The sequence below is a fragment of the Miniopterus schreibersii genome (assembly GCF_964146895.1).
Source record: "Miniopterus schreibersii genome assembly, chromosome: 12".
NCBI classification, from domain to species: Eukaryota; Metazoa; Chordata; class Mammalia; order Chiroptera; family Miniopteridae; genus Miniopterus; species Miniopterus schreibersii.
The window spans coordinates 73,325,246-73,352,757 of NC_138112.1; the positions used below are offsets into that span (position 1 = coordinate 73,325,246).

General features: G+C 61.5%; 1 protein-coding gene across 2 annotated transcripts; it reads left to right on the forward strand.

The window, feature by feature from the left end:
- The first annotated feature begins 1,349 nt into the window (after window positions 1-1,349).
- Window positions 1,350-27,071, forward strand: MOB2 (MOB kinase activator 2). Of its 2 annotated transcripts, none has more exons than XM_081153679.1 (5): window positions 1,350-1,438; window positions 23,577-23,737; window positions 24,384-24,477; window positions 25,570-25,694; window positions 26,078-27,071. In XM_081153679.1, the coding sequence occupies exons 1-5, from the start codon at window positions 1,422-1,424 to the stop codon at window positions 26,383-26,385; spliced, it is 705 nt and encodes a 234-aa protein (XP_081009805.1). In that variant the 5' UTR covers window positions 1,350-1,421; the 3' UTR covers window positions 26,386-27,071. The 2 variants fall into 2 exon arrangements, with proteins under 2 accessions (XP_081009805.1, XP_081009804.1); XM_081153678.1 differs by lacking the exon at window positions 1,350-1,438 and adding an exon at window positions 19,379-19,538.
- The last annotated feature ends 441 nt before the right edge of the window (window positions 27,072-27,512 follow it).

The following is a 27,512-nucleotide window of genomic DNA, read 5'->3' on the forward strand; positions in this document are numbered from 1 at the left end:
GGCTCTTCCTTTCTGAGCCACCCCGCAGGGAATGGGTTCCCTCCTTTCCCTGGTCTCTCCTCACTGTTTTATCTCACGCGGTTGCTGGTGGCAGCCTTGGCAGTTTCCGCCATGAACGTCACAGTCAGGAAGGAATGAAGGGAGAAGGGATGTCTCCCAGCATCCTGGCAGCCGTGGGTGACACTCGGGCTGGCCTTTAGGGAAGGGTGAGCAGCGTTTCAGGCATATAAAGGGCAGTTGCAATTAGGTGGGCAGCATGGGGCGGTTGTTTTTTCCCTCTTTGGACGTGCAGACGGAGGAAGAACGGTGTTCGTTAGAGCCAAGTAGCCAACTCGGGCGGACTGACTTCCTTCCTAGGAGTCCCCCCTGCAGCTCTCACTCTGGAAGCTGCCAGCCTCTGGTGCAGCCGGGGGCAGGCAGCCGACCTAGGTCTCCCCGGTCAGCCGGCTGCCCGGAGTCCCCTCCAGCAGCTGGGCAGCCGCAGGGCAGCTCTGCTCCGGGGCCATGCCCAGCCTTGCGCCCAGGGGCGTTGGTTTCTGGCACCAGCCGTGGCAGCAGTGACCGTCTCCATCACCCCAGTTCTGCGGCTCTCAGATGGCAGGAAGGGCTCGGCTGAGACTGGCACAAGGGTCTCTGTCCCTCACACATCTAGAACTCGGGGGGAAGGCGGCCAGAGGCTGGCTGGAGGCCCCTGTGTCCGGAGGCCCGGAGCCTCTCCCTGGGCCTCGGGAGGGAGGCCTCCCCAGCAGACCTCTGGCTCACTCCTGCTCCATAGGCGCCCCTGGCCCCCGGTGCTGCCAGGAGGCGAGGATGGCCAGGGTCCACCTGCTGGCCTGCACCCCGGGGGGACAGCAGGAGGCCTCGGCCCAGGGTCAGGAGGAGGCCTCCTGCTGCGACGGGCGCATGGGCTCCGTCCATTTCTCCACCTCTGCTGGCCCTGCTGGGCCCCCAGTATCCGTCCGTAATTCCTGTCACCTTAGACCTTTCTGCGGTTGGCAGCTGAGAGCCCCGCCAGCCTGACACCTGAGACTTTCTGGGGCTGCAGAGAAGCTGAGATGCCAGGAGGGGGCCTGCAGGCGAGGGGAGGGCCGGGGGCTGCTTCCCTCGGACACGAGAGGCCAGCAGGGGCGTGGGGGGGCCAGTCTGGGGAGCAGGGGACAGTCTGGAAAGCGGAGGACAGTCTGAGGTCCGAGGTCAGTCCCAGGACTGGGGCGGACAGCAGGGCGCATGCTCGGGGCGGGGCGGCGGGGACTACATCTCCCAGAAGGCGGCGCGGCGCGTCACTTCCGGCGGCGCCGGCGGCGCGCGTGTGGGCGTGAGCGAGCGAGTGTTTACTTCCGGCCGCCGCCGCCGCCGCCGCGGGCTGAGGGCCGAGCGTGTCGGGCGGCGGGCGCGGCGGGCGCGGCGGGCCCCGCGCAGCCATGGACTGGCTCATGGGGTGAGTGGGGCGGCGGGCGCCGGGGCCGCGGGGGGGCGCAGGGCGGGCGCCGCCGCTCAAGGGCATCCGGTGCCGGCATCCGGCCCCGGCGAGGGGCGACTCCGCTGGTCCGGGCCGGTGACCGGCGGGCCGGGCGGGGTGTCGGGCCGGGCGCGGGGCTGGCCCGGCCTGCGCGGGACCGGCGCCCGCGCTGCCCGCCCGCCCGCCCCGGAGCCGGCCCGGGTCCCCGGCCCCGCGGAGCCGCCGGCGTCGGGCGTCCGGGGAGGTCGGCGGGGCGCTGCGGGCGCCGGTCCCGCGGGGACTCGCCTCGGGAAGGAGCGGCTTCAGCGCCGGCGGGCAGCTTCTTCCTCCCGAGGGCCGAGGCCAGGCGGCCCGCTCAGCCGGGCGTGGGGCGCGGGGGGCGGGGAGCAGGGAGCCGAGCGCGGGGAGCGGTGCCCGGGCGCGGGGAGCGGGGCGCGGGGAGTGGGGAGCGGGGCGCGGGGCGTGGGGCGTGGGGAACAGGGAGCCGGGCGCGGGGCGTGGGGAACAGGGAGCGGGGCGCGCCCAGCGCTGCGGCGGCGGACGCGCCGGGTGGAGCAGGAAGGAAGCGTCGGGCCGGGCGCCGCGGGCCGGGCTTCCCTCCAGTTGCTTTTGTGTTTCGCTGGAAATGAGAGAAACGGGGTGAAACGTCCCGTCGCCTCGCAGCTCTTTGGCTAACGCGGCGCCTCTGACGGTGCCCGCTGAGCGCCCGGAGGGAGGCCCCCCCCCCCCCGCGCCCCGCGCCCCCTCCAGGAGCCTTTCGGCGCCTCCGGCCGGGGGAGGCCGGGTCTGGACGCCGAAGCCCCAGGGAGGAGGGAAAGGCCTTGGTGTCCCCCTTGCGGGGCGTGGGGCAGCGTGGAGGGCGCTGCTGGGTCCCCAGGGCGACGGGTTAGTCCCACAGGTCACCCGGAGTTTAGGAAAAGGGGAGCCAGGGGCTGACAGGCAGCTTGAGGGATGAGTTGTGAGGCCGGAGAGAAGTGCGAGTGCGGCCGTGGGACACGCGTGGAGCCGGCGCGCAGGGGGCAGGGCGGCGCGTGGGTGATGCTGGGACCCGCGGAGACGCAGCTCTGCTACCCCAGCCCTGCTGGTTAGCGGTGCCACCTTCCGGGGTCGCTTGCCTCTCCCCACCTGCTCTTTATTATTATCATTATTATTATTTTTAAACCTCACTCCAGGATATTTTTTCCATTGCTTTTCAGAGAGAGAGAGAGAGAAACATGGATGTGAGAGAGAGAAACATGGATGTGAGAGAGACACACCGATTGGTTGGTTGCCTCCTGCACACGCCCCAGCGGGGCCAGGGATCCAGCCTGCAACCCAGGTACATGCCCTTGGGCGGAATTCAGGGGGGGGGGGGGCACCCTTCAATCTTGGGGCGGAGGCTCTGACCACTGAGCCTCACCAGCCAGGGCCGGGCCTGCTCCTCAGAAGCCCTTTCTGTAAGGTGGAAGCTGTAGGACTTGCCCCCTGGCGTTGGGGGAAGGTGAACCGAGGAGACGGAGGAAAGCTCCTGCCCGGTGTCTGGCATTGCTGTGCGCTGGCGGCTGCTCCCGCCAGAGGGGTTCTGCAGGAGGCCGGCCAGGGCAGACAGCGGTGTTTGCCTCGTTTGGAACTGTAGACACTTGCTTTCTGCGTTTACTTGGAAGGACTCACCTGGCCTCCCAGAGGGCCTGTCTCAGCCCCGTGCCCACGTGCACTGTTGATCGGCGGGTTGAGTTCACAGGGCTGTGTGTGGGAAGGACCCGCCGGTCAGCTAGGGTTGCTGAGGCGGCAGCGGCTGGTACTTTGTCCCTGTGATGATCACGAGCAGGTATTTCAGTGCCTGGAGACCACCTGGCCCTCAGTCGTTTAAACCGACCGAGGTCTGCGCTTTGTGGACTCTACTGTCCCCCTTGTGAATATCCAGGAATTGACCACAGTTAGGCTCCTTAGGGACTGGCACTGGAGGCCCTTTATAAGACCTTGGCATCCAGGCAGGCGTCTGGCTGAGGCCAGTGGAGCTCTCATCTCCTGGGGCCCCCTCCTGGTGTAACTGGTCCGAGTGCTGAACTACAGGAAGGTAGATCTAAAAGGGACAAGTCTGGGAGCTGCTGCCTCCTGGCCCCTGGGAAGGGAGGGAGTGTTCGCTCTGCCTGGCTGTACAATGGGCGGTTCCGGAAGGACACTAGAGATTCAAAAGAGGGCTTCAGATGGAGTTTGGTTTTTAAATGTAGTAGATTGTATATTGGATGTTATAAATCCTGAATTCTTTAATAATTTCTTAACTTTAAAAATAATTCCTTAAAAAAAAAAAAGTTGGTATAATTTCAGATGTCAAGTACTGACCTTCCTCAAGAGCTTGTTTTCAATGTGGCATCCTAGACGGTGCCCCTCTATCCCTCCCACACGTTTCTGAGCATCTCCTGGAAACTCTGAAGATGCTGGGGCCTAGGTTTAGCCACAGAGTGCGGGAGCAGCAGAGCCCCGAGACGTCTCCACTCTGGCCCACTTCTCACTCAACTGGTCCCTGCACCCCAGCGAGGACAGCCAGGCAGCGGTGTGTGGAGGAGCTTCACCCACTGGACACCTTCTGCGTGCTTAGCACCGGGGTTGAGCTGGACGCTAACCCTTTAGCTGGGTTTCAGCCTGGGAGACTTCAGGAAGTGTGTTATTTTTTAAAAACTCTTTCTTGCTCTTCTTATTAATTCACACCGTTCATCAGTGTCCACCAGGTAATTTGGAACACAGTTCTCTCTCTGTGCTTTAAATGTTGTCTATTTTGTCTATTAAGAAAGAGTTTGCATCAGTCCATCTCAGGTGACAGTGTGGACGCGACTGTTGTAGCAGTAATGCTCCCTCCGTCTGTGACCGCTGTCATGACCAGGACCGTGTTGGTCACTGGAAGGGCTTTGCTGAGTAATGGGGAGGCCTTATCTTCAGCTCTCCTGGCAGCGTCTGAGGAGAGGGAGGTCCTTCAGGAAACCTGCTCGGAAGCCAGGACCAGCGCCGCACGCACGTTGGGACTTGTCTCTAGAGAGTAGCTTTGCGGTGTGGCTCGCGTGGCCCGTCACTGCGTTCCCCGCCTGGGCGTGAGCTGGCTGTGGAGGAGGTGTGCGGTGCTTTTTTCTCTCCTGACTTGCAGAGGGCCACCACTCCTTGTGTGGTCTGCCTCTTTAGTCCCTGGCTGCCTCCTCCTGGGAAGCTGCTGACAAGGTGGCAGGCCTAGAGGGGGGAGCAGCGGAGTGACGTCAGATCCCACGTGGTCTGCGGCAGGAGGAGCCCTGCCCTGCTGCAGCCTTTGGTGGTTTGAGGAGAACTTTTTGTCTTATCCCTAACTGGCAACCATGGGCACTTGTGAGTGGACGAGAGCAGCTCAGTGTAAATTTCACCAACAGAAAGCACAATCCAGAAGTCTCCGAGCCTCTGGGAATAGTTAGAGGAAGCAGACTCCTCCCTCTTCTCACAGGCAGAGCTAACCTGGGCCCTCCCACCGGCCCTGGGTGGGGCCCACAGGGTGATGTTTGTAGGGACATGTGCTCCCTCCAGTCTGCACCCGAGGGCTTGGACCTGAAGCCAGGGGCAGCAAGTGCACTCCAGGAGCCCCCTTCCCGGCTTCCTGGGGGACGCCTTGATGAAGCCACCTCCTGCCCCCCTCCAAGCAGCAGGTGAGGCGCCAGTCAGCCTCCTGGCTCTGGGGAAGGCGATGACCCTGCAGCTTGGCGACACAGTGCAGAGTGCAAGGCCCCGGGAGCTCTCGCCGGCTGACACGTCCTCTCAGCTCAGCTGGCCTGTCCAGCTCTGCCTTCAGGAGCCCTGTGCCTGGGGAGCCCGAGCACCTGTATCTGCAGGGACTGAGTGGTGGTGGTGGCTTCCTCGCATGCTGCCTCGTGGGCGGGTGTTGCCGGTGGCTGACCACTGAGCCTGATGGTGAGGAGACCCAGACTGAACTCGCCCCAGTCTCCAGACTTTTTTTTTTAACAGCCTCATTGAGGTATAATTTACATACCATAAAGTTTACTTGTTTTAAGTGTACAATTAAGTAATTTTTAGTGAAATTACAGCGTTGTGTAACCATCACCACAGTTTAATTTGAGGATATTGCTGTCACCTCAAAAACCTGCTGTCCATCAGCAGTCACTCCTGTCTACCCCGCCCCCAGCAACCTCTCATTTTCTTCCTGGCTGTAGATTTGCCGATTCTGGGTATTTCTTATAAGTGGAACCACAATGTGTGGTCTTCCGTGACTGGGTCACATAGTGTGACTTTGTAAAGCTTGTCCATGGCGGCACTGTGACAGCTGTCCACCCACCCTCTGCTGCCGAGCTCGCTCCTTAGCGTGGAGATGTGCTTGTTTGCTTCTCCGTTGACTTGGCCCCTGCTCTTTGCTGACCACGAGTGATGCTTCTGCGCCTGGCCTTTCCTGATAGGAGGCACATGCCCTCCACTCCGGAGACCTCCAGGTCCTAACCACCTTTGTAGTCCCGGCCCCATGCCAGGGATCGGCTCCCACCACGTCTGCTTCCTCAGGCTGGGACGGAGGCCTGAACGAGCGTGGGAGCGTGGATAGTGCAGGAGGTGGAGCTGGGGGGAGGGGGCGGGCAGAGGGAGGTCTGAGCCAGGAGCCCAGTCAGCCGAATGGAACATGCCAGGAATCTTCCAGGTGGAGGAGGGAAGACTGTGGCCCAGGAGCAGGACCTGGGAGTGCACCGGTGTGGAGCAGTGATTCCTCTGGGAAACACTTCCCGAAACAGCCTCTGTGTGAGGGCTTCTCCCAGGCGATCGTTTGGGGCCGGGTTTGCTGAGGTGCTGCCTGGGCTGGTGTTGCGTTCAGACTCACCTGGAGCCTTGTAGGCCAGCCCCTGTGCCTGGACACTGAGCAGCACCTTGTTTGTATTTTGCCATCTGCTCTCCTGCTTGAGCGTCTGCTGGGAACCCTGCACAGGGTCCTTGAAGCTGTGCCGCTGGCAGGAGACAGGACCTGAGCCACCCCAGGTGCCTCAGAAAGGCTCTGCCGGGTGGGACCAGGGGGCCAGCAGTGGGCGGGCTGTCTCTTGGGGCAGATGCTTTTGAGATGAGCCCGGCTGGTGAGGGCTGGTGTTGGTCCTCACCAGCCACCTGCTTCCAGCCTCCGTCCTGGGCTCTCACCACCAGGTGTCGCCGCCTGCTGCCTGCCACCTGCCACCTGCCTCTTCCCCAGGGTCCTGGAAATGTGGACATGGAAGTGATTGAGAGGGAAGGGTCGAGTGTGGACACAGGAGAGGGGAAGTGATTGCACATGTGGCCCGTGGTGCTGTCTGGGTGGAACCAGGTGCTTCTGGCTGTGGCCGCATTCAGGTTTCACCTGCTTTCCCTGTCTGCCAGCGCGAGTGATGTGCGTGGTGGCTGGGTGGGTGTGCGTGCCGCTCTCACCTGCAGCTGCCCGCGAATGTATCCCAGCGAAATGTGGGTGGTTGCCACTCTCGAGCCTTTGTGTTTGGCACGTCGCTGCTGTGTGTAGCGATAGTGGTTTTGCTCAGTGTTCATTGAGTGTCTCTGTGTGGTGTGCAGGCATGGAGCTCCCTCGGAGGGGCACAGCCTTTCCCTGTGGGGTGGAGAAACGTCTCCCCTCCAGCCTCTGCATTGGGCTGGCCCTGGGCTGGCAGACTGCTCCCCAGGGACCAGTGCCCCCAGAGCCCCATTGTCTTGGGGTTTGGCCTCCATGGGCCATGCCCAGTGAAGTGCCCAGCCCCGCTTTGGTCAGACCATGGAAAGGCCTGGGGGGGCCAGGTGGCCCAGCAGGAGTCAGATGTCCAGACCCCTGGGTGGACCTAGCAGTGAACTCAGGAGTGAGATGAGCTCAGATCTAATTATTGGCGGCCCTGGGTCCGGGTCTGCTGCTGGGAAGCTGCTTTGCGGTCTCCCCCCTTGCGCCCCTCACAGCCCCGCGCTGCAGTGTGTTCTTTGGGGACACGTGTGATGAGGCAGTTTGTCATGAACAGTGCCGTGGATGTCGAGTGAGAGCCCGAGAATCTGTGACCTCTGATGAGCAGGGCCCAGCTGCTCTGAGCACTCGGGGCCAGCGGCCCTGCTGCTGAAGGGGGCAGGAAGCACAGTGTGGGTGTGGTGCTGGAGTGGGGTGGCAGCCATTCCCTAACCGTAACCAGGAGGTCTGGAAGGCTCTTTGAGGAGATGTCCTTGGAGCCCAGACCTACATTCTGTCCTACTGGGATGGCCTCCTACCTTTCTGGCTGAGGAGACGATGGGCCCGGCTGAGTTCTTCTGTGAGTTTCCGGCATTTATAATTCATGTGATAATAATGTGTCATCTTGTTGGACCTTGTCTCCCATGTGCATTCTCTGGGGCTGACCAGGCCGCTGCTCCTTCATGGCACACGGTCGTCAGCCCCGCCGGGCTCCATGCTGACTCCCTGCCCAGGACTGAGGAGCAGGCAACAGCCGTGGGGGAAGAAGGGGAGGGCTGTGCTTCCTTGGGGTGCTCTGTGCTTGTTTCTTCTACTTTATCACCTCCTTCTTGTCAGACTCATGGTTTTAGGGGGAGCATTTGTGGTTTGCTGGCCCCTGAGGTCTGAACTGTCAGCAGGAAGGCAGCAGGCCCTTGGTTCAGCGGCAGCGGCTGCTCTCCTGAGATGGCTCTGTCGGGGGCCCAGCTGCCGCCCTGGTGGTGGAGCTGGTGCAGAGAACACCAACAGGCAACCGGGGACATGTGCGGGGGCCACGTTCTCAGCCCACACCGGAACCATTGAGCTAAATACAGAGCACCGGCTCTGCCTCAGCGACCACAGACCGCAGGCCGGCTCCTGTTAGGGTGGCCGTCATCAGGAAGGCAAGAGACAGTGCTGGCGAGGAGTGGAGAAGAGGGAGTCCTCGCGCTGGTGGTAGGAGTGTAACTGGTGCAGCCACTATGGAAAACAGTATGCAGGCTCCTCAGAAAATTAAAGATAGAAGGACCCAGCAGTCCCACTACCCGGTCTGTATCCAGACGAAACCATTACCTTGAAGAGCTGTCTGCACTCCCGTGTTCACTGCAGCCTTATTTACAACAGCCCAGCCTGGAGACAACCTAGTGTCTGTCGACAGGTGATAAAATGTGGTCCGTACACACCACAGAAGGTTATTCAGCCTTAAAACAAGGAAATCCTGTCGTAGTGACAACACAGATGGACCTGGAGGGCATATGCTAACGAAGTAAGCCAGACCGAGAAAGTCAACACTGTGTGATCTCACATGTGCGTGTGCGTGTGTGTGTACACACATATATGTGGGACCTAAAAAAAGAAAGTCGCACTCTAGGAACAGGTTAGAAAAGTGGTGGCCAGGGGCTGGGGTGGGAAATAGAGGTCGGAAAGGGACACAGGCTGCGGGGGAGAAAGGGTGCTCCCTCCTCTTGCTCTACTTCCCTGGGGCCCCGACAGCCCTTGGGGAGGACGTGGAGCCAGCCTGACGCCGGGAAGGTGCTGGAGGCTGGACCCCCCACCTGACCTCACCCGTGCAGGGGGAGGCTCGTCCCAGAAGCTCAGCTCAGCTGTCCCCTAACCGTACGTGCCGGACAGCATGGCGCTCTGGAAACCATGACACACATTCGGCCTGATGTAGAGGCAGGGCACCCAACAGCACAGCCTGCTCGCCCCCTCTGAGCCTCAGAACACTTACCGACTGAAACCACAGCAGGTCTCCCCAAACCGCAGCCACCTAGAGTGTGTTCTCGGCCGAAGAGGAATGAAACCAGACGGAGCGGCAGAGGGGAGCCAAGTCCCTGTGTGTGAGTTAGGAGACACACTTCTGAGTGACCGGGGGACAAAGAAGGACTCCTGTGGAAACGAGAGGAGATTTTCAGCTGCAAGGTAACAGAAACCCTGCTTTGCGGGATGCAGAGGGACCTGAGCGTAGCGACACAGGTGCCTTAGCAGAGGGCCCGGGTCACTGCCTCAGAGCCGCACAAACAGGGAAGGCGGGAAGGGAAGACAGGCAGAGCCAGCGGAACAGGCAGCCTCCGGTTTTCAGGGCCTCCACCCGGCGAGCCGGTTGAGGAGGGAGGAAGAAAAGCCCTTCTCAGCCATGGCCCGTGAATCTAAACAGCACCTGCTGAACTCCACGCTCAGCCTGTGGAGGGAACTTACGAAGTTAGGGATCAAACAGTAGGCAGCCCACTGATACCCAGGTACAGGTGGCAGGAGACTCCTGCGTACCTGCCACGTGGACATGAGCAGCCCTTCCTGCCACCGTCTCCTCTGCTGCCTCTGTCTCTGTCTCCCTGCACAGCCCCCAGAGGAAAGGCCCGAGGCTGTGCTCACCCCCCAGCCCCCTTCCCAGCAGGGCCAGGGGAGGCAGCGGGACAGCCACTGCCACTGCTGAAAACAGAGAGGCCCTGCCCCGTGGCCACCTGCACGTCAGCCTGCCGCTGAGACCGCTCTGACCTGCAGGATGGGTGTCAGAGTACCAGCCCCTCGGACCGTCCCTCCAGGCAGGTGTCGCAAACACCGGGGGAAAGGCTCAAGCAGGAGGGGATGTGAGACAAGACTTTCCCGGTTTGCAAAGCCTTTGCTAACTCGTTTAAACTCATGTTCTTGATAGAGAAGCGCACCTGCATAAACAACTTGGGGACCTCATTTCCTCAAAGGAGTCTCAGTTCTGACTCGTCACCACAACCGCATCACTGTGGGTCCCCATGAGCAGAGGAAGAGAAAGGCAAGGAGCACCGGGCCTGCTGAGGCCACGGACAGGAGGCTTTGGTGAGCTCTGGAGGGAGGACAGGGAGTTGCAGGCAGGCTGGAATGGAGGGGTCAAAGCAGGGAAATATGGGGGACCCACATCCCCAGGAAGGGCAGGGCAGCAGGGAACCCACATCCCCAGGAAGGAGCAGAGAAAACAATGTAAAGTGATACCTGTGTCACCTTCTACTGCTGGACGGTGAGATGAAAGTGTCCTGTCTCCTCTGTCCCCTGCCTACTTCCTTCTTGGAGGTACATGGACCCCTAGACCTAGAGAAGAGTGTTGGCTCCTGTGTTTCTGTCTTTGTTCTCTCTTCTGGATCTTGCTGAGACATGCTGTGGCCTCTTCCCGGGCAGCACAGGGCTCTGTCATGGTTGGAGCTAACTGAGTGGGACTGGAACCGGGTGGGCTCGGTTGTTTCCATGTGTGGTTATTGGAAACAGTGTAGCAGGAGCCATGTGGTTGGAAGGAAACAATGTAGCAGGAGCCATGTGGTTGGAAACAATGTAGCAGGAGCCATGGGCATCTGTCTTTGCTGCTTGTTTTTTACCAGAGGAGTCAGGTGGCCCTTCCCTTGTTGATACATTTTGTCACATACTTTCTGTTAGCTTGTGTCTGCTGGGTGGCCCAGGGCCTGCGCTGGCTGGGCTGCCAGTTTTATGGCCCTGCACTTGGCAGGTGCAGCAGGACTCTTATGTCACCTGTATCTCATTACTAGTGGGCTGGGCCTATTTTTTTAATCCTTATTACCTTTTGTAAGTTTTCTCTGTGGGCTGCTCGTGGCATTCTCTGGATGCTGTTTAGAATCACATGGTCATCGCTAAGAAGGGGCTTTTCTTGCTCAATTCCTCAACTGACTCCGTGCGGAGCCACTGCCCTAGGGACACAGTCAAGTGCAGTGGGACCCTGGGAGCAGCCAGCGCTTGGTGCTATCCGTGTGCACTGTCCTCGCCACTGCACAGCAGGGAGATTCGACTTTCCCGTGGTGGCTGCTCCTGGTGGCCCAGGTGCCCTCCTCCTGGCCAGCTGACCCCATGGGCCCAGGGGTGACTGGGAGCTGGTGCTGGGCTCCTGTACGAGTGCTGTGGTCCTCTGCCCACTCAGGACACACTGGACTGGAGGTCAGCATCCCCATTTGCAGATGGGAAATCGAGGCTGGAGGCTGGTGCCGGTTGATGTGCCTGCTTTCTGCTCCGAGTCCACTCTCCGAGGCCTCTGGGGGGGGGGGTGTCCAAGGCCTCTGGGGTGTGTCTGAGTGCCCCCACCTCACCTCTGCCTTCAGAACCTCCTGGTTCCTGGAGGCCGAGAAGGAGGGTAGGTATGCAGAAAGTGGGCCCAGACCAGGCTGGCCACCTGGAGCTTCCCAGGGCTCGCAGGAAAGGGAAGTTCTATCCAGACAGACTCCAGGACTTAGAAGAGTCACCTTTTCCCTGTCCTGGCACCAGGGAGGATAGGTCCCTGGCACTGCAAGTAGAGTGGACCCTCATGTCCACCAGGGGGCGCTGCCAACCACTCAGGACAGCTGAGGGGCCCAAGAGGTTCTGGGGCAGGTGACCACCGTGGTGGGGAGCCCCGGCTCTGGACCAGACCACATGGATGTGGAGCAGGTTCCGTGTCACCCGAGGGTGCTGCCATGGGCTGCTGGAGGCAGGAGGGGTCAGTCCAGGATGAGCATAGCAAGGTTAGGCTCATGGGGACACACGGAGGGCCTGCTGAAGGCTGGAGTGGGCAAGCCCACCTCAGGTACGTGCACACTTGTCACTGTGAAGTGAAGCCTCAGAGGGGGCCCCCCGCCCTGGCAGGAGCATGTGTAACATTCCACCAACGTGAATGCCCGCCCTACCGCCACACCCTGGGCCTGGGCCAGGGTCCCCCAGGATCAGGGATCGTGCCTGTGACTCCAGCAGACAGGGATCTCCCTGAGCTACACAGCCTTCTCCAAGTGGTGTTGCAATCTTGTGGGGGGGTGGGCATGGGTAGTGGTGGGAGGGCCCCCATGAGTGTGAGGTGCCTTGTGCATCACAGTGGGTCAGAGGCCCCCTTTTCTGAGCAGGCGTTGTGTGCACCTGTCTCTGCGTGCCCACCCTGGGCAGAGATTCTGTTAGCAGTGTGGCTGGCCACCAGGTTGAGGGTTCCATGGGTGACAGGCCTGTGCTTTGTCCTTGGCCTCTGCGCACAGCCCCGTGGAGACAGTGGCGTTTGTTTGGAAGCCTTGGGCTGGTACCTGGGTGTAGCTCATGGTCTTGGACACTGACCCTCAGGGTTGGGTCAACGCCTTGACTCTCTGACTGGTTGGCGTTTGACGGTGTGGGGCTCAGGGACACCTGGAAGGGTTATCCTGAGATGCCAGCTGGGAGGTGGGCAGGGGCTGAGCCCTGTGGGAGAGGCTGTCAGGGCGCCAGCCAGCCCCACAGTCCAGCGCAGTTAGTCCTGGCAGGGTTGGGCCCTCCTCCGTGGGCGACCCTGAGCTGGGTGGAGGTCCTGCCACCAGACAAGCAGAGATCTGCCCACACCAGTGACTCCTTCATGGGCTAGATGGACGCTGTGGAGGCCTGGAGCCCCCAGCTCAGGTGTCTCACACAGGTTGAGCCGGGTGGGCATCACTTTGCAGCTCTGTGTGAGGCCTTTAGGAGGGGGAGGGGAGCACAGTGGGCCCTCGACGGAAGGGGAGCAGGGCAGTCTTCCCACGTCCAGTCTGAGGGGCCAGTGCTGGAGGGAGAGGGAGGGTCTGGGGGGTGGGCGAAGAACATCCCTGCCCAGCGCTGGGTCACCCTGCCAGCACAGATCGTCCCTGCCATGTAGAACCAAGGTTGCGGCTTCCGTTTCAGGGTTACTTGGAAAATACCAAGGGCTGGTCCATGCTCCTGCCCAACCCTCTGTCCCTGGCCACCGCTCTTTGCTGAGCTGCTCCTCCCAGGCTTCTTGGGGGCTACCCTCGGGAATCTGAAGTATGGGCTGTGGCATCTTGGCATTCCTCTCCCTTTTTGGCACACCCACGCCTTATGCCTCCCCTCTAATTCCAAAGAGGAAAACAGCGTTTCCAATTAGACGGGAATGTGCCCTTTCTTCTTGGCCAGCAGGATGTCCAGGAGGCGGACATGGGTCCCTTCTCCCAGCACCGCTAGCTGCCCCCAGCTCGTTCCCTCCACAAAACAACCAGGGACAGGCCCCGCCAGGCCCAATGGCCACAGCAGGAAGGGAAGTGGATGAGGCCAGGCGGGCCCGGCAGGGTTCGAGGACAGAGCTCCTTGGTGGTTTTTGACCTCATGCCCTCGCTAGTGGGGCAGCCCAGGCACACCAGGGTCTGTGAGTGTGTTGCTCACCAGGAAGCTGCTTGGAACTTTGCGTGTGCTCACAGGCACAGGGCCTCCAGTCTGTACCTCCCTGAATTCTCCCTTGACCCGGGATGGGCCTGCCCGGGGGTGTATCAGCTGTGAGGGGACAGCCTGGGGCCCTGGGCTCAGGTCCCCCTGGTGCAGGGAACAGGGACCGATCTCCTCCCCATGGGCCTGAAGAGGGTGGCCATGGGGTGGGGAGTCCTTTGCCCTGTTGGGCTCCTCAGCCTGTGCCTTTCGTGTTCCCTCCCTCTCTAGAAACACTCCCATTGCCCTTCCACAGTGAGGACACTGCCATCTTGTCATTTTTCCAGTGCAAGGCTGTTTTCTTACTTGGATTTCAGTGTTTGGGGGGCAGGGTTAAGATTCCCAGTGTTTCTGCTGGAGGACCTGCAGGTTGCTAGTCTCGTAGCAGTGAGGGGCAGCCCTGGGCACTGGGCAGCTGAGATCTCCTGCCTATCTGCAGGCTCCCCTGGGCCTGGAGCTGCGCCTGCCAGTTGCTGCTCCCTCCTGTGTGGCTCTGAGCTGCCTTCCTGTGGACTGAGCCTGGGCTAAATCTTGCAGCCGAGGTTTTTATACCCACTGCAAGGGCGGGGTGACTTGGCAGGACCCACACTGCCCTTTCCCTAGGCAGCCTGGACCCCGGCTGCCTGGGCTCGGTGCCTGCTCAGCTGGTGAGGGACGGCGGGGGGAGTAAAGAGAGACCGTGTAATCTGCCCCACTGGCTTTTCTGAGCCCCTGTGACCTCTGGAGAAGCAGTGAGCACCAGCCTCTGTCCTCACCTGCGCCCTGTGGTGGGCAGGGGCAGCGGGGGCTTCACCCCTCCCCAGCATGGCAGGGGGGGTGTTCTGCTGCACTAAACAGGGTTGCTGTTTACTCAGGGGTCCCAGCCAGCCTGCCACCACTGGGCCACCTTGTCAGTGCCCAGGCTGACAGTCGCCTTGTCGGTGCCCCAGGCTGGGCAGGCACGTGTCTAACTGATGTGGTGCAGGGTCAGAGGGGGGACTTGCCAGAGGTGGTTGCCCTGAGGCCTGGGTACCCGTGCCCCTGTGGTCAGCAGTGGCCAGGGGCCAGGCAGGATGACTCGGCAGCTCCAACAGCGACTGTGATTGTTTGAAGTTTGGCTTGACCTGAACTTGGAACAGAACGGTTTGGGTGGTGTTTGGAGTGTGCGGGGTTTCTCTGCCTTCTCCGTGTGTGCTACCACCCTGGCCCCTGGCGGATGCGGTGTGTAGCTAACCCCCTCCTCCCTAGTCGGGGAGCTCCGGTGTCTTGGTGTTTCCATGGTCACCTTGGTGGCTTCACCTCCAGCTTGACCCCTGCAGGTTCTCTCGGCCTCCACCCACAAGGTCTCCCTGACTCCCTGGACGTGGTTGTACAGGGCGGTGGTGAGTGTGTGTGGTGTGCAGGGCGAGCCCCACCCTGAGGGCGAGCAGGGCGAGCCCCGCTCAGATGCCAGTACGAAGGCTCGCTTGGGCCAGGGGCAGGGTGGTCACCACTCCGCTGTGGGTCCTGTGGCCAGGCCCACCCTGAGCCTTGTTTCCATGGTCACTCTGGTGGCTAGTGGACCTGGCCCACAGGGGAGGTGCAGAGATGGCTTCTTTCAGTCCCTGCACCAGTGGCTCCAAAGTCAGCATCCCCACAGCCCAGGCCCCCTCCTGCTGTCTCCTTTGACATATACCCTGCGGGTGCTGCCCAAGTGCCTTCTTCTGTTGTTTCTGTGGCAGCTCAAACAAACCGCAGGGTGAAGTCAGTGCAGTGGTGATCATGGACGTGGCGACCCTTCCCCTGAGCTGAAGGCCATCAGTAGCAGACAGTTGTTCAGAGAAAGGACATGTCACTGAATGTTGTCTGACTGTCCCTAGGAGTTCCCAGGGAGGACAACACTGTGCAGCAGGTTCATTTAAATCAGGCAGGATGTGGCCCCACACATTCCCAGGATTGCTGTGGGTGCTGGGATGCAGCCTTCAACATGCTGGGTGACGCCCTGCATTCCAGACGTTGCTCCCTGGTAGAGGTGATGGGAGGGCGCATGCCAGGTGTATGCACCAGGAGCCAAGTGAGCACACCAGCTGGTGTTGGCCATGAGCAGAACCCAAAGGACAAGAGAGAGCCTGGGGGGAGAGCAGGAGCAGGAAGGCCTTGGCGGGCGGGGGTGTGTGGCTGGTGTGGCTGAGCCCAGTGTGGGTGACCGTGGCCTGGGAGGTGAGGGAAGGGGTTAGAAGGAAAGGAGCACAGCTGCCTGGCAGTTACACACGTGCACACACGCACCCCCTCACCCATGTATGCGCACACACACAGGCTAGATCCAGTTTGCTGACATTCGCAGGGAGTGTGATAACTGTGTTCAGGGAGGAGGCTGCCCTGTAATTTGCCTTATTTTGTCCTAATTGAATCAACTGGGTAGTGTTTCCCCCTCTGTTCTCTGAAAGAGCATGTGTGCACGTGGCATTATATCCTTATAGATCTGGTACAACTCACCCACAAAGCCACCTGCACCTAACGTGTCCGCATAGAAAGGTTAATTTCTCTTGTGTCGGTTTTGGTAACTTGTGTTTGTGCGAGAAGTTGTCTGTCCACGGAAGCCCTTTGGCCTGCTCCATGCCTGTGGGTCTGTGGTGATGTCTCCTCTCTGACCTGGCTGCGTCTCCCCTTCCACCTGTCTTGCTGGCTGACTCATCAGTGTCCTAAACGTTTCAAAGGTAACTTTGTGTTTAATGAATTCACTTGTCCGTTTTCTGTGTCATAGATTTTTATCATCTTTATTCCTTCTTTTGGGTTTAGCGCACACTTTTTTTCTAGCTTCCCGAGGTGACGGTAGGTTGTTGACTTTAAGTGCCCTTTTTTTTTTTTTTAAGGTTTTTAAATTGATTTTTAGAGAGATTGGAAGGGAGAGGAAGAGAGAGAGTGAAGCGCTGATGTGAGGGTGTGATGCAGATCCGCTGCCTCCTGCATGCTCGCTACTGCGGACCCAGCCTGCCACCCCGGCGCGTGCCCTGACCGGGAATTGGACTGTCTACCTTTCAGTGCACTGGGCAACGCCAGCCAACTGGGCCACCCGGCCAAGGCCAGCCTTCTCATCGAACACAAACACTTATGGTTATAAACTTCCCCCAAGCCTGGCTTTAATTGCATTCTACACATTTTTTTAAATCCTCACCCGAGAATATGTTTGTTTTTTTTAAATAGATTTTAGAGAGAAAGGAAGGGAGGGAGACAGAGAGGAGCATTGATGTGAGAGAGAAACACCAATCGGCTGCCTCCTGTACACGCCCCAACTGAGGATCAAACCCACAACCTAGGCATGTGCCTGACCGGGAACTGAACCTGCAGCCTTTTGGTGCACAAGGCGACGCTCCAACCAACTGAGCCACCCAGCCAGGGCTTCTACGGATGTTATATGTTTGTTACAATCTTTTTTTGCATAATTTAATCAGCTGTTAAGTCTTTCCTATAAAATTTCAATCCAGATATCATAGTCTTCAGTTTCAGAACTTCCTGTTTGTGTTTTTTGGAGTTTCCTACCTTTTTGCAAGCCTTAATCTTTTCATTCACTGTGTGCACCTTTTTCTTTAAATCCTTGAATATATCTGTTTTTGTTGCTCTAAAATTTTTGTCACCTTCAATGTTTTTGTTGTGTCTGTTCCTATTTTCCTGATTGTGGGTTGCATCTTTCTGTTTCCTTGCTTATCTCGTGTGTGTGTGTGGGGGGGGGTATTTATATTTAATCTTCACCTGAGGATGTTTTTCCCCCCCATTGCTTTTCAGAGAGAGTGGAAGGGAGAGAGAGAAACACATCGATGAGAGAGACACACTGGTTGCCTCCTGCATGCTCCCCAGCCTGGGATTGAACCTGCAACCGAGGTACGTGCCCTTGGCCGGAATCGGACACGGGACCCTTCAGTCTGCGGGCTGATGCTCTAACCACTGAGCACCTGGCCAGGGCCTAACATGTATATGTTACGTTGGCTGTGGAGGCCCAGCTGCTGAGGTCCTTGGTGGAGAGTGTTGTGGTGGTTCCAGCAGGCGCTCACTTGCTCTTGGTTCAGGGGAAGCCTTCTGAGGGCCTGTCTAGAGACCCTTCCTCTGAGCTGCTGCAGCCCTGCTCCCTTCAGCAGGGCCCTGGTCTCCACTTGGTGTGGGAGCACTCTGTCTTTCTGCCCTTGGAGCCGTTTGCCAGGCCCTGCACGCCCTCAGCCAAGTGGTTGGCCAGAGGCTTGGTCTGCTCTGTCCATGTTCCCTGAGTCCCTTCCCGGGCAGCCCTTCCTGTCTGGTCCCCACCGTGCACACTGCAGCAGCCCCAGCTGTGTGCTCACCTCCATACCAGCCTCCAGTAGGCAGCAGCTGCTCACCACCCAGCCCTCCCCTGCCTGCCAGGGCCTGGCCTGTGCCTCAGCTGGTGGTCAGCGTCTGCAGCCACTGGCTTTGTATTTCACCCAGTTTGCAGGTGATGGTGGTCCAGGCCCGCGTCAGGTTTGCAGGTGGTTGTGGTGGTGATGGTGATCCAGGCCCACATCAGTTTCTCCATCATCTCAAAAGTGGGAATGAGTGTCCCTTGGCCTCGTGCTCCCCACATGTTGGCATTGAGTGTCTTGTAGCTCCCCAGATATTCAGGAGCTCTCAGTCCCGATCCTCAGAGCCCTCTTGCCTCCCTGTTCAAGGCTCTCTTTACACCACTTTATTTCTGCCGTGTTCTGTGTCTGGGGCACGTTACAAACAAGCCCAGGGGAAGTTGCAGTGACCCACGGGCAAAGGGCCAGAGTGGGGGCGTCGGGAGGGACGGGGTGCAGCTTGATCTGCATGCAGACGTCTGTGTCGCCGGGGCTGAGGTGTACAGATGTGCACACGTGTCCAGTGTGCTGTCAGCCGAGGGCCAGCAGCAGCGTTTCACTGGTGCCGGGGTCAGGGTTCATTTTTCCCCGGTGGAAGGAGCCAGGGTAGAAGAGGCTGGTTCTAGGACCAGGGCAGGGAGTGAGACATGGTGAACCTAGAAGCACCTTCAAGTGCTCAGATTCCGGCTGCCTGGGCTGTGGCCGTCCCAGTGGTGTCTGTCCCCGGACGCTCTGGGTGGCTGTGGGGATGCCGTTCTGTGGGGGGCCGGTTTGCCCTGGTCCTCATGGGCAGCCAGTGCTCTGTGGGTGGTGTCCCCAGGACAGAGGCAGCCTGTTGATTTGTCTTCGAGGTGGCTTTGGAGTTGCCACAGTGCAGAGCTGGGTTGAACCTGGACAGGTGAGGAGGTCAGAGGGCCCTTTGTGGGTTGTGGCCTCAGGTGGAAGACAGGGCTGAGGTGGGTGGGGATGTGAGCACAGGGCCTTGGCAGACCTGTGGGGAGGCCTGGCCATGCTTCTCCACACCCACTGGAAGGTGCTGTGGATGTCCCCTCCAGGCCTGCTGCCCTTGGCGGCTGCAGAGGCGGCCTCTGCCCTGGCTAGCTCGTGCCTGGTAAGAATGCCCCAGAGCCTGCCAGCCTTGTTTTACCAAGGCTGTCCGCATGGGGGTGTGCCCGAGCCCGGCTCCACTCTGCAGGTGACAGCGGCCTGTGACTGTAGCCCGCTGGGCGCCCACTGGTTTCTTGGGCTGCTGTCGGGCCAGGGGTGCTGTCAGCCCAGGAGCTCCTGGGCAGAGCTGCCCCCACTCTTGAGAAGAGCTCTCCCAGCTGCTTCAGAAGGGCCTGGAGGTGCCACCCAACCTCGCTGACGGGTCCTCCCCTGGGGCTCTGCCCTTCCTACACAGCACCCGCCCGCAAGGCGCCACTTTGAAAAGTCCACGGAGACACGCCCTCCTCTAACCAGACTGGCCGCCTAGGCCATGAAAGGAGCAGCTGTGTGTCTGCCAGGCAGAGCCCTCCTTCCCCTGCGTCTTCATTGGCTGCTGTCCCTGGCCCCAGGCTGCCCGGGGAGGGAGGGAGCAGCGTTGGTGCCGGGGCTCCCACTTCCCTCTCCACCTCAGCATGCTGGGGGACCAGAGCAGCCTCCCTGCAGACCGGGCTTTGCTCAGCCAGCCCCCCAAGACTGGACTCAGCTGCAAAATGGTGCTGCAGGCAGTCGGCAGAGTGCTCAGGTGAACGTGGGGGGTTGGGGTGGCCACTGAGGGTGATCGTCTGACTGTCCTGAGTCCCTGCCCCAGGATGGCTGATGGGCCAGCTGCCCGTCAGCAGGGTTTGGTCAAGAGCTTTGTTTGCAGGGAGGTTCCCCCTAAATGCCTGCACTTCCTGCTGCCCCTGAAAGGGAGTTTTCCTCAGCAAGTGGAGAGCGTGCATCTGGGAGGTGAGGATGGGCCCGCTGCTTAGTCTTTCTGGCCTCAGCAGTTCTGCCTTGTCCTGTCCCCTCCGAGCCCACTGGACAGGCCCTTCGCCACTGGGGTGTCTGGCCTGTTGTCTGCAGGCGGGATGACTGGAGCCTGTCCCAGTGGCCATGTCCCGAGAACTGACCTTAGCCGTGAGCAGCCAGGCTGCCCAGCGTGGTCGTTCACACCTCTTCTGACCCTCATGGGTCAGGGAGACCCCCCCCCCCCCCCCCCCCCCGCACAGGTCAGGGGAATCTACCCCCGGGTCAGGGGGACCCAGGGCAGAACCTTTCCTGTCCGAGGGGAAGAAGCCGTGTTGGGCATTTGGGAGAGCGTGAGAGTGTGTGTGTGCATGGGGGTCAGGGGGCCAGAGCTCAGCCCCAGCTGGAAGTGTGGGGTCCTCGGGTCAGGAGCAGCCGTCCTAACTCAGAATGTGTCACAGTTGAGCTCAGGCAGGTTTCCGTCAGCGTAATTCTAGTGGCTCCTCATTTTTACAATGAAAGTGTCCTTGCTTTTCCAATTCTGCTTTTAATCGTAAGCTAACAGGCCTCGTGGTGAGGGTCCGCAGTGAGGGCCACGCCTCATGGGTGGTGGTCCTGGTGAAGGGACCGATGAGTTAGAACCTGTGAGTGTCTGTGCTTCCAGCCATCTCAGGACACCTGGTGTCCACCTTTCCTTCCATAGCAGGTCAGCCGTGTCCCACACGAGGCTCACGATGAGCTGCAGGGGGAAACCAGAGACCCGCCGCCAGCTGCCACAGCTGTGCCCGCGTCATATCACCAGTGGGATTTGGAAAAGTGGGCAAGATGGCAGCAGGTCATTGGTTCAGGTCGGGAAAGTGACCGCCTTGGACAGGTCTGTGCATGCCTGTGTGCACTGTGGGTGTGTACATGCCCATGTTCACGATGGGAAAGGGCTGAGCGCCGAAACCAGCCCCGTGGAGGACAGGGCAGAACACATCTTCTGAGCTGTGATGTCGTGCGACTGCAGAGGTCCTGGCGAGCTCTGTGGGAGACCGAGGCCATTCTCATTCTCACTGAGGGCCTGGGAAGACTCTAGGGGAAGGTGCCAGCTCCGCCAGGTGTTAGAGTGGAACCCGTGGTCTGAGCACAGTGGCTGCATCGTGGCTGCAGTTTGGGGTCAGCGGTGCTCGGTGCTCGCAGCTCCTGACCTGCCTTCCTCTGGCGGCCTGTGGTCAGTCTCCCTCCAGGTGCGGCATTGGCCTGTGAAAGCCGCTTTGTTTGGGCAGCAAACCAAGAGAAGCAGTATGGGCAGCTGCAGCCCCTGGAGGTCAGCGGTCCCGTGGTGTCTTCCCAGGCTCTGGGCCATGGGGGTGTGGTGGCAGCAGGCCAGCTGGGTCCCGAGAAAACGTCAAGGCCAGGAACCTCCAAGCATCAGAAGGACAGTTTTCAGGCCCCACCCCAGGGCCCTGCATTAGAAACTCGGGTCAGGATGGCGGTAAGCCTCCATGATCACCTGCCCCGCGGGATGAGATGCCTATGGGAGGTGGAGAGTCCCAGTGCCAGCGGTCCCTGCATGTCTGTGCCTGGCATTAGGGGCGACAGGGCCAACCCCACATCTCCGGCCAGGGCGGGGGCTGCACAGCCTGCTGAGTCCCTCCCAAGTCTGTGCCCTGCCGTGTCCTGGGGAGGAGGTCTGTAGGAGCCTGGCTGGCCTGTCACCAGAAGCAGGTGGGGCCTTGAGCCCCTTTATTTCTCCCCCCGACTCTCCCCACACTGCCCACATGGACAGCTGTTTCTCAGGCCTGAGCCCAGGACCCGGGATTCTGAGCCTGTGCCCCTGCCCTGAGGTTGAGGTAGCCTGGAGTGAGGAGTGGCAGAGGCTCAGGGTGGCATCCCGCTGGCCCTGTCTTCTCAGTCCCCAGCAGCCACCCTCTCCCTGGGCCCCCCTTCTTAGACCACCAACAGCGCCCCTTTCCGTGGAGCGGTGTCTGTGGGCCCCCCAGCACCTGTGAGCACTGGTCCACTGCTCACATACCCACAGGTTCCTCTAACCCTGCTTCACACCCCAGACCTTCCCTCCTGCTCCGTCCCACATCCCAGGAGGCTGTCTCCAGACACAGCCACCTCTGGTCCTTCCTGCTCTCAGGGCCTCCACGGCACCCCTTCCAGATCTGCCTGCATCTGTTGCCTGGCCATGACCCGAGCTATCTCAGCATCCTTGAGGGATCGAGTGAGCAACCACACACGCGCACACAGCAGGCTGAGGGGGACCCCAGGAAAAAAGGGGAGCACACTCACTGTGTGCCTGGGGACCACCAGCCCTCGCCCAGAATGACCGGTGCCTTCAAGCTTCATCCTGTTTTCTAAACCTGGACGTTATTTGTGCCTGTGTGCAGCATCCCTGCCTGTGCGCTAGCTGGCCCACCAGGTAGGGTTGGGATCCCAGGTCAGGTTTGTCCCGCCCGTCCCCAGAACATGGTGGCCGGCCTGGCACTGGCCACTCCAGCACTGCCCCAGAGGCCAGCTCATGTCGCCTTTTAAGGCGAAGATCTGCTGTGAGAAGCTGAAGGAAAACATTTCCCTGGCATCCGGGGAGCATTTTTTCTTCCTGTTCCTCAAATAAACCACCAGCTGCTTTCAACACAGAACAGAAAAAGGGCCAGGTCAGGAGCTGCAGAGACCTCTCACCCCCACAGCCCCCCGCCGTGTGGTCCTGGCCAGGGCAGTCGGGAGGGCCGCCAAGTCCCCAGGTGGGCAGCGCCTGGCTCCTCCGCAGGTCTGAGGATCCTGAGAGCGGGCGGATGGGGCCAAGGAGGGCGACCTCGGGGCAGTGGGCCCACGGCCACCCCAGGGTTCTGCCCAGGCGGCTCCAGTGCGACCAATGCAGTGACCTGTGCCACACCCAGCCTGGCCCGCATCTCCAGCCTCAGTTCTGGGCCGCTCCTGGGGCAGTTTTCCTTTTTGGAGACGTGCCCTCCCCTTGCCAGCCTCAGCTGCAGGTACCGTAGCCCAGCTCTGGCCTGGGCAGTGGCGGGCGGCTGGCTCTGGGGCCTCGGCCTCCCGCTGAGGAGGGTGTGCGGCCCCTTGGCACCAGAGCGTGCTGGCTCGTGGTGTTAGCTGCCGACGTGCACTCTTCAGATGGAGACGAGGCGTTTTAGGAGTGAACACTTGCTCACTCATGAGAGGACCACGCAGGCCTGCTCCCCGCTGGCCAACAGCACGATTTCGTGGAGAACCATCTTCCTAAACAAGACGCAGTCTCAGTGAGGACTGGCCATTTCCACAGGTTCTGTAGCACCCGCCTGGCACCCTCTTTCCCAGGACACCTGCTCCTGCCCTCGGAGGGGGCACAGGCACGGGACAGGTGTGCAGATGGGCCTGCAGCCGTGGTGACTGGGGTGGAGGTGTTGGCAAGCAGCAGGTGCTCAGTAAGGGGCTGTCGGGTCAGGGGTGCAGGACGCCTACCCTCCCCTGACCAAGGGTCAGGGTGAGTGATGCCCGGCCCTGTGTCCTGCGTGTTGGTCCTGCCTTGGGAGCCCAGGTCTTAGGCGTGGGCCAGGCTGGCTGCAAGGCTGCATCGTCATACGTGGGGGGAGCTCAGAGCCCAGGCTCGGCCCCGTGGCGTCAGGCACCAGCTTGAGTCTCTGTCCCTTCCCCTGCACTGGCAGGACGGCTCTGCCGGCCAGATGGTGGCTGGGGCGGCATGTGGTGCTGGTGGGAGCGGAATCTCCAAGGCACCTCCCGGAGACCTCGGTGTCCCACCAAATGGGGGCAGCCCTGCTGTCTCCGGGGCCTGTCATGGACTCCACGCCTGCACCGCTGTGTGGTGACTGCCCCCTTCTCCCCGCAGGAAGTCCAAGGCGAAGCCCAATGGGAAGAAGCCGGCGGCGGAGGGGAAGAAGGCGTACCTGGAGCCCGAGTGCGCCAGGGCCCGGATCACCGACTGTGAGCTCAGGGAGCTGGTGCTGCTGCCCCGGGAGATCGACCTCAATGAGTGGCTAGCCAGCAACAGTGCGTGGGGACGGTGGGGACGGTGGGGACAGTGGGCAGGGCCAGCGGATGGGCCGGGGACCAGCAGGGAGGCAGTGCTGAGGTGCTGCAGAGGGTGTGCTGTTCGGGTGGCCCGGCCTCACTCCCCTAACTGCACAGGTCGGCTGAAAGCAGAGCACGGGTGGCTGCCCTCGGTGTTGAGGGCCTCGGTGCGGGTCCCGGGCAGGCCTGGGCTCAGGGCTCAGAGGATGCCACACGAGCGTCGCCTGCACACGTGGTCGGACCCTACCGGGAACCAGCTCTTCTCTGAAGGGTGGGCTGGAGGGCCTCCTGTTTAACCAGTGCCCAGCGGCACCCCGACCCAGCTCGTGTTTGTGAGAGCAGGGGTTCGTGGCCCTCGCTGGGGTGGGATGTTTGCCCCACCCTTTGTGGGGGCTCAGTCTCTATGGCACCAGCCAGCTGCCCAGCCTGGTGCCTGCTGTCCAGGCCTGTGCCTGCCTGTTTGGCGGTGGCTGGCGGCCACTCCCAAGGCTGGGGCTCCGTGCAGGGCCTTCGTCTCTGGTCTGTGAGACGTGCTGGCTGCTCCAGGTTCAAGCACCGAGGACTCACCGCAGGCAGTGCTGCGTCTGAGGTGGTGGTGCTCACGCCCGCTCTTCTCTCCTCACAGCCACCACGTTTTTCCACCACGTCAACCTGCAGTACAGCACCATCTCGGAGTTCTGCACGGGGGAGGCGTGCCAGACCATGGCCGTGTGCAACACGTGAGTGCCGCCTGGTGCGCCGGGCCCGGGGACTCGGGAGGGCCGTGGGCCGTGGCCTGCTGCTGTGCGTCCACCTCAGACCCCCTCACAGCGTCCACGCGTGTTCCCCCGTCTCAGAGCCCGCTCGCACGGTGTCCATGCAAGGTCTCCCATCTCTCAGACCCCACTTGGGTGGGGCCTGTGCTCAAGTCGGCCTGCACCGGACCGCGGGCCACAGAAGGGCCGTGGAATAAAATGGCACAGGGGAGGAACAGGGGAAGCAGTGTTCCTCGTTCCAACAGCTGGGCCACCGGTGTCCCGGGGGAGCTGTCCTCAGGCCTCACCTGTCCCAGTTTGCAGCCACACTTGTCTTTCTGAGACTCTGACACCTGTGCCAGGGGCACCCCTACGTCAGCAGAGGGGTGGGGAGCACAGGAGCAGGTGCACGTGCCCCTGTGGGCCCCATCCTGCCAACCTCCTTCCCGGAGTCCACCTGGCGGGGGACCCACAACCCTCGGGAGGGGAGAAGGTTCCTTTACCTTCTCACAGAGCCGCCTGTGGAGAGGCGGAGGCTTCTCAGGGGACAGGGCTTTTGCGAGGGCCAGGCCTCGAGGGAGACGGGAAAGCGGGGCCTCTTAAAATGACACAAATCACACGATTCTTTAAAACAGCGACTTTCAGCTGGTGCCGCAAGAATTTCTGCAACGCGCCACACCTGCCTGTTAGTCAGGGGCACTGGTCTCTTGTCCCTGAGATTGTCAAGTAAGAAAGTGGCAGCAGCTAGCACAGCAATAGCCGTCCTGTGTGAATGAGTCCGAGTTACACCTGTATTTTTTGTCAGATTGGCAAAAACGTGTTTTTGTGTGCCGTGGGGTTTCAGTGTTTAGTTTATGGGCCCTGAGGTGAGGGAGGCGAGAGCCGCTGCTTTACGAGGATGTGACGCCTCAGTGGAGACGGCCCCTCCCCGGGCCGGCCCCGTCAGACCCCGCTGCAGGGGCCCACGGCTGTCCCTGGGCCCTGGGGAGCAGGCTGGGTGCCTCCTCCGACTGCAGCAGGGCCCTCAGCCCCGGACGGCGCTGTGGCGGGGTGGTGCCTGACCGCCCGTCCCCACAGACAGTACTACTGGCACGACGAGCGGGGGAAGAAGGTGAAGTGCACGGCCCCCCAGTACGTCGACTTCGTCATGAGCTCTGTGCAGAAGCTGGTGACGGACGAAGACGTGTTCCCCACGAAGTACGGTAGGTCGCCGGGCCTGGCATCAGGGTGCCCGGCCCCTGGGACCTGCGGCCAGTGAGCTGCCCCGTGGGAGTGAGGCCCGGCCGGGCTCTTGCCCATCCTGGCTTCCAGGGGCCTCGCCTCACCGGTGCAGGAGGACCCGTGCGCCTCTCCCGTGGGGCCCTGGGGCCCAGTCCAGGTTTGGGTGGCATGCGGCGGGTCTCGGGCCCTGGTTGCAGAGGTAGCCCCGCAGGCGTAGCTCTCGGGGCTGGGACGGGTCACTGGTGGAGGGAGGTCAGAGGGCTGCTTAGTGAGGGCCGTGGGCTGGGGCCGGAGCTGGGGGTGGGTCCAGGTCCGGGTCCCCTGCCCAGGGGGCGCCCGGGTGACGGCGCCCGCCTCTCGGCAGGCCGGGCGTTCCCCAGCTCCTTCGAGGCCCAGGTGAGGAGGATCTGCAGGCTCCTGTTCCACGTGCTGGCCCACATCTACTCCTGCCACTTCAAGGAGACGCTGGCCCTCGAGCTGCACGGACACTTGAACACGCTGTACGTGCACTTCCTCCTCTTCGCCCGCGAGTTCAGCCTGCTGGACCCCAAGGAGACCGCCGTCATGGACGACCTCACGGAGGCGCTGTGCAGCGGGGCCGGGGGCGCGGGCGGGAGCGGGGCCGGGGCTGGCGGGGCCGTGGGCGCACAGAACCACGTGAAGGAGAGGTGAGCCACGCGGCCCACGGCGTGCGCGTGGCTGAGGGGCGCACGGGCCTGCGTGTGTCCCCTGTGGGTGCGCCTGCCGGGCACGCTTGGCAGAAAGTCTGAGGGGGCCACCGCCCGGGCCGGGCGCGTGGGGCATGGGCCCCGGAGCTGGTGGCCGCCTGCTGCCTGCGCCGTCCCTGTCGGGTGGACGGGTGCGCTTGTGAGAAGCACCTGGGACTCCTTCCTCGCTCAGCACCCACGGGACTCTGCTCTGCTCCCTCCTGGGGCTTCCTCCCTTGGTCCTCTCTGCGGCCGCCCCCTTCCCGGGCTCTGCCGCCCTGAGAGGGGTCACGAGGGAGGCGGCTCCCTCCTGGCCTTGGGTTGCAGACCTCGGGGTGCACTGGGTTCCGTGGTTTCAGGGTGGCTTGTTTAGGCTCCTCCTGCCTCTCCCCTTCGCTTTCCCAACCGTGCCTGGATCTCAGCTGTTGGTGGCTCCATGTGGGGGGTGAGGGGTTGGCCGGTGGCACTCTGTGGGGCCCCCCTGAGCCCATGTCCTTCTCCTGCCCCCGCCACCCAGGAGGGATCCCTGAACTAGCCAGGCTCAGGGCCGAGGTGCCGGGGCGCAGCTGTGTGCAGATGCGCTGTTGGCAGAGGGCGGAGCCTCGCACACTCTGCTCGTCTGTTTGGTCGAATAAAACGAATTCTCTCAGGTCAGCGCCTGTGTGTGTCCTCAGCGTCTCCGGGACCCGTGCTCAGGGTGGTCTGTTTCCGTCCCTTTGTCCCCCCACCCCACCCACCCGTGTTCCTGCACGACCCAGGGGCCAGGTCCCTCCGTGTGGCCTCGGGGCTGAGAGGCTGTGGCCAACGGTGCACGTGGTCTGCAGCAGGGCCACGGGAGGGCGGGCACACCTGTGTCACATCCCCGGACGGCCTGGTCCACAACCTGTGCTGGGCCTCTCCATGCAGGTGGCAGGACCCTAGAGCGTGGGCAGGAAAAGGCCGGGTGGCTTCCCTCCAGCCTGACAGGGCCGGCACTGCAGGAGCCCTGCCGGGGGGCACAGGAGGTCGGGAGGGGGCAGTGCATACACCTGGCGGGGCAGGGGGAACGGGGCAGGGCTGTGTGCCCTAAACGGAACCCTAGAGCCTGTCCGG

Excerpts from the sequence above, each read along its gene's own strand:
- MOB2 (XM_081153678.1), top strand. The coding sequence starts at position 19,429 with ATGCTGGGGGACCAGAGCAGCCTCCCTGCAGACCGGGCTTTGCTCAGC. Across the intron at positions 19,539-23,576 it reads GCAGTCGGCAGAGTGCTCAG|GAAGTCCAAGGCGAAGCCCA; the intron begins GTGAACGTGGGG and ends TTCTCCCCGCAG. Across the intron at positions 25,695-26,077 it reads CGTGTTCCCCACGAAGTACG|GCCGGGCGTTCCCCAGCTCC; the intron begins GTAGGTCGCCGG and ends GCCTCTCGGCAG.